At 44.4% G+C, this 6,000-nt stretch overlaps 1 protein-coding gene across 3 annotated transcripts in view; it reads left to right on the top strand.

Annotated features, from left to right (window-relative positions):
- The first annotated feature begins 257 nt into the window (after positions 1 to 257).
- Positions 258 to 6,000, top strand: part of plppr2a (phospholipid phosphatase related 2a) — a 30,178-nt gene continuing 24,435 nt past the window's right edge. For 2 of the 3 annotated variants that reach the window (XM_027006532.3, XM_027006534.3), the window contains exons 1-2: positions 260 to 595; positions 2,873 to 2,980. In XM_027006532.3, the coding sequence (XP_026862333.2) occupies positions 2,912 to 2,980 (69 nt within the window). In that variant the 5' untranslated portion in view covers positions 260 to 595; positions 2,873 to 2,911. Of the gene's footprint in view, positions 596 to 2,872; positions 2,981 to 6,000 lie in introns of all 3 variants that reach the window. The other variant, XM_035527804.2, reaches the window with a different exon arrangement.

The following is a 6,000-nucleotide window of genomic DNA, read 5'->3' as shown; positions in this document are numbered from 1 at the left end:
TGTGTGTGGCGGGCAGGGGGGAGTTAGGGAGCTCAAAAACTGGGATGAGTAGGAGAGAGAGAGAGAGAAGGGAAAGAGAGAGCCATGCCAGCTTTGAATACAAATGAGACCCTCCTTGCCCTCATCTTCTCACGCACTCAAACACACACACAACACATAACAGACACACTCCCACACGCTCTCACATTGGCACAGGCACTCCCCCTCCTCACCGCAGCTGTGCAGGATAGGTGCAGCACAGACAGCCATTTCTCTGCTCATCCATCTCTGTCTGGACAGGGTCATTAAGCAGAGACAGGGCGGCGTATGGTGCGCACGTACGTGATGTGTGGCTACTTGCCGTGAGGTGAGGGAAGGGGGGATACACACTCATCCTTCTGTCGCGGGAGCCCCTGTCTCTCAATAGCGGCTTGCGTGGGCAGAGGAGAGGAGGAGGGGAGTGAGTGAAAGAGAGGGAGAAAGAGAGAGGAGGAAAAGAAGAGCGAGTACAGATTCAGTGTGAGAGCTGGAGCCAGCGCGGGAGCTGAGCAGCGAGACCCTCCTCCACCATGGCTACTGCATAGGAATCTGTCATCACAGCATCAGGGTGTATGAGGTGAGGGGGGCTGTTAATATCCATTGTGTGTGTGTGTGTGTGTGTGTGTGTGTGTGTGTGTGTGTGTACTGCACCATTCAGCAGTTTAGTAGCCAGTGGCTTTGTGGCAGTGTTGGATGAGCATAATGAAGGTAATGCATGCACTTTAATTTGCATGCATAATGCTTGTGTGTGTGTGTGTGTGTGTGTGTGTGTGTGTGTGTGTGTATTTTTTGAACTGGCATTAAAACAGAGGTCTTTGCAGTAGGACAAGGAAAGAGACAGACTGAGAGACAGGAGAGGAGAGGGTATTCCCCATACGCTAGTTCTAATTACCCTGTATAGCAAAAATCACATTATGGGTTTTCTCTCGCTCGCTGTCTCTCTTTTTTTTCTCATTTTCTCTCTAAACCCCTATTAATAGCTGGGTTTGTCATGCTTAGGTCTGGGGAGTGTGGCCATCAGTGTGTGTGTGTTGCTAGGGCTGGAAGCATGATAAATGTAATTTTTACAGAGCTATGGCAGACAACATTCTCAGATAAAAAGGTTGAAGCGACAGTAGAGCAGAAGCCATGCACAAAGATAGCCCCCAGTCCAGGGACTTTGCAGCACAGCACCAGCAGGTTCTTTGCTCATCAGGTTTGACAGAATGAGATGTAGAAGGATGGAGGGAAAGGAGAGTGCATAGATAAACAGGAAGAGTGTGAGGGATGAAGGACTTGGTACAACAAGTCATTCTGCATCTTTGTATGTATGTGAGAAAATAGCTAGATTAATAGCAATGGAAGGGTATACCGGTTCATGGACCTAGCAAAAGCAGTTTTTCTCTCCCTCACCCTTTTTCTCTGACCCTGTTTCCCTATCTTTCTTTTTTGGAAGTAATAGATTGGTAAATGGAGGTTTATGGATGCGGCTTTGGTTGTGAGTGAATGGGCTATTCCAATACATTACTGGTCCCTTTACTTTACTAGAATGAGAACAGATACTCATCTGCATACACACACACACACACACACACACACACACACACACAGGGAGGGAGAAGAGAAAGAGACAAAGAGAAAAAAGTAAGTTTAAGTCCAGTTTGGAAAACTACTCAGTTTCTAACTGAGTTTTTATTGCTGACATTATCCTGACATTAACAGCTTTTAGAATCTCACCAAAAGCAACCTTAAATGAATTATTTCATCATGTTGTCCACATTTAAGTGCTTGTTTAATTATCTATTTATTTTGCATGTTTCTTTAAGAGTTATTCTCCAATAAGCTTGAAGATGACCCGTCAATACAAGGCTGACCCTGTGTTTGAAGCAGCCTCCTGCCCAGGTCTTGTCTTGGCCTGTGAGGTCAGAAAGGTCAACAGTGTCCTAGCTTCTACGACTCTCTTTTTCTTTCACTTTGAATGCCCGCAGCCCGCATGCCTTCTCTGTCTCTCCGTGGTTGTTCATGACCCAGGATGTTACACGGCCCTGCACAGACATGACCCAGGACATTACTCAGACCTGTGCAGACATGACCCAGGATGTTCCATGGTCCTACGCAGACATGACCCAGGATATCACACAGTCCTGTGCAGACATGACCCAGGGCGTTACACGGTCCTGCCAAATATGACCCAGGACGGTCCGCAGTCCTGCGCAGACATGACCAAGGACGTTACGCAGTTCTATGCAGACATGACCCAGGACATTGCGCAGTCCTGCGCAGATATGACCCACGGCGTTATATGTTCCTGCGCAGACATTACCTAGGACGTTATGCAGTCCTACGCATGCAGCCACCTCGCACTCAAGGGGTGCATGTTCAAAAAGTGATGGGCAGGCTAACACCTTCCGCTGCTTTATGTGTTATTTATTTACTGTATTTACCTTTCCTGTACTACCAACTTTGTACTGGTAAAACCAAGATTAGAACACATGTTAAATTAAGACAATTTTGAAAATACAACAAAAGACAGTAGGGCTAAGATAATAAAAGCAATTGTTTGACTTTACTTTGGCTTTATGGTTTGGTATTATGATGTTTAAAGTTTGTTAGTATACCAAAATGACATCAGTGCAAGTTTTAATGGTCAGTTCAGTTCAGAGAATTTAAGTAAAATGCTCTGAAGATTCAAATTCCCCTAAACACTTCACTATAGATTTTCATATAATATGGAAATAGGCCTGTAATTTCATAAGTAATTGTAGAGCGGTGGAGGTGGTGAATAAGAGAGGCACATGCTTATTTAGTGCAAGAGTTGGTGCTTGGTGCTTGGGAGTTTAGTCTCAGACTAAGCCTTCTAACCTCTTTCCCTCAGGTGTAAGAAGTAGGAGGCGACAGTGAAGGCAGATCAAACATGGCGGTCGAGGAGAAGGCTGGCGTGAAGAGCAGTACCTCCATTCTGCCCTGCTTCTTGTTTGTGGAGGTGAGTAAGCACACACTAGGCTGAGGCTTGCCACACATTCTCCAGTTCTCTTGCCTGGTCCTCGCTCTGGGACAAAGATGCACCAAGATGCTTCAAGGCCAGCCGTGAGTTTTCAGCCAGAGGTGGTTATAGGAAGACATTTAATCGATCATAACGGTCTCCATCTGGAACCGGTCTTTAGTGCTGTCCTTATCTGAGCCTACCAGCTCCTTAACATTTGCTGTTTCTTGACACAGCTTCCTGTGAGTCTCAGCAGGTGTTCCTGTGAGTTTCAGCAGGTGTTCCTGTGTTCTTATGGACTGTACTGTAGTACCTTGTTTTGTGCATTTCAAGGCACCTTCAATCTTCTCTGAAATTATGCAGAAACAGGTGAAGAGTCTGTTAGTTTTGTAAGCAGAAAGAGGCAAAATATCGTCCATCCAATGAGAGATGGTGAGACCTTTACGGCCTCCAGCATGGATGACCCATACATGCTAAATCATAGTGTTACAGTTTTTTAGGGGTCACACCAACAAATGGCCACTATTTGCAAACTGTGGTAGCCTTATTATTTTGGTCTGGAAGTGCTGTGAAACACAAATAAGCAGATGCTGTGTTATTACACAGTAAAGTGTTAATTAAACAAGGCAGGAGGGGGGGTAGCTTGATCGCATATCTTGTATATCTCACCCTTTATTTACTTAATAGGCAATGCAGAGCCATTTACATCATTTAATTATCAGCGCAAGGTCACATTTCCCTTGAATGTTATCTATCTTGGTGTTAGTAAGGATTTCAGCTTGGGGCAGTATTCATGTGCATGCGGGGGCCTCCTGGGCTGGCGTGCAGCTGTTAGAGCATGAGCAGGCGTTTCAGCAAGGGCTTCGCAGTTGGGATCCAGCCTGGTTACACAAGTGTGAAAAGCAGCCATTTCCAGACGTGTGTCTCAGCATCAATGGACATGGGGTTAGAGCATTAGGCAGGTCTGCAGGTGGCAGGGCTGAAAGAGGGACAAAATCAATACGCACAACAGGCATAGTCAGAAATAGTCACCAAGCAGTTTCACAGAAAGCCAGACCGTAAGCCCAAATGGCTCTGACTGCGGCCAGGAAGAAATCTTCTGAGATGGCAGAAACCGTGACTGGAGCCAAGTCTCAGAAGGGAAATTCACCCTCGTCAGGTTGACACTACATAGTGAGGTTATCAGTGAAATAAGTCTAATAAAGGATTAGAATAGAAGCACTTGAATTATACAGGAAAGATCCATGAAATAAACCCATGACCAGTTTTAAAACTCTATTTAGTTTTGCTGGACTAAGTGGTTGAATGGGACATATACATGATGTGGAAGATATGAGAACATAGCACGTTAGTACAGTACGAGCACTTGACCAATTTAAGAGCAGGTTTGATGTTCATTTGGCAGGTGGGAATTCAAGAGGATAATTGGGGTTAGGAGTTTATGCAAAATGCAGCACATGGTATTGCGTTGAAATGAGAGTTAAGAGTCTGTAAAAGTGAATGCATGCCAGTGGACCTTATGGGACCTGTACACTGTTCATGTGCAGAAGGCAATAATGAAAATCTTTTTAACAAGATGCACAAAAATGTACATAAGGCTTGCTCACTCCCTTTCTTTCTTTTCTCTCTTTCACTCTCTCTCTCTCTTTCACTCCCTCTCTTTCAATTCTCTCTCTTTTTCTCTTTTCACTCACATAAACATACAACGCACTCACTCTCACACACACTATCCCACTATCCCACTCTACTGCTGTTACTATGGAGACAAATCAACTGGATTTTTCATCGTCCTTCTGTTTGCGCACCCTCTCATCTTTCTCTCCATCACTCTCATCTTTCTGTCATTCTCGCTCTCCTCTGAGTCTCTCCTCTTAGTCTCTATCTGTCTCTCTTTCCATGCATTTTACACACACACATGCACACACACACACATGCAAACACACACCTATAAATGCATACACGCATGCGCGTGCACGCACAAGTACAAATGCATGCACGAATGCACACAAGCACAAATGCTCACATGCATGTGCATGCACACACACACACACACACACACACACACACACACACACATACACACACACCTACACATACATGCACACACACACACACACACACACACAAATGCATCTGTTCTTTCTTGGTTTCATACAAACCTAATGGGTTGATTCTGTGCATTTGTCCCATAACTAAGCACCATCTTTGCTGTTGTGACCGTGTGGCAGACAGGAGAAGGAACAGTGGAGCACAGCAGCCGCAGCTGGAAAGGAATCATATTACCAGTGTGCTCAGACCGTGTGCTCTAAAATCCTTTTCTCAGTTATCTTTTACTAGAAACACTCCCTGTGACTTGCATTGATTTTAGGGTTTGAAATAAGATCCTGCTTTGTGCCAAGATGTATTCACAGAGAGAAAGAGACAGACAGAGAGAGAAAGAGAGAGAGAGAGAGAGAGAGAGAGAGAGAGAGAGAGAGAGAGAGAGAGAGAGAGAGAGGATTTACAATTATTTGTGAAAATTATTTATAGTAGTGTGTTATTTTGCAGAAGAAAATGGATCATTACATCGCCTGCATGTTTCAGTGGGGGGGCACTGTTGGAGTAGTTTGCCTGCATGTTTCACTAGGGGGCACTATTGGAGTAGTCTGTTTTTTATGTATTTTATGGGTGCAGTACCTCTTACATCCACTGTGGTGTGATGGAATTCTACCTGAGTATTTCATTTGAAAAAGAAAATCCGCATTTTATCTTCCATGAATTTTTCATGTTTTAAAATGTTATGAAGTAACCTACACTGTCAGAACTGCTTGTATCTATGTATAGATATATATAGTTTATATAGTTATGTACATATAGACAGACAGGCCCACAGACAAAACACACACACACACGCATAGACTCCTTAGCGCCATACTGTGGAATCACACACATTCCATGGTGTGTTTTTGGCTGGAACTCTTGACTCTAAAACTATAAGATGTCTGACAGCACATAACACTTGCTCACCTGCACCTGTTGCA

The sequence above is a fragment of the Electrophorus electricus genome, chromosome 3 (genome assembly GCF_041902795.1).
Source record: "Electrophorus electricus isolate QZ-2024a chromosome 3, ASM4190279v1, whole genome shotgun sequence".
Classification (NCBI taxonomy): domain Eukaryota; kingdom Metazoa; phylum Chordata; class Actinopteri; order Gymnotiformes; family Gymnotidae; genus Electrophorus; species Electrophorus electricus.
Note: the sequence above shows the minus strand (reverse complement) of the source record. Positions and strands in the feature narration are given on the sequence as shown.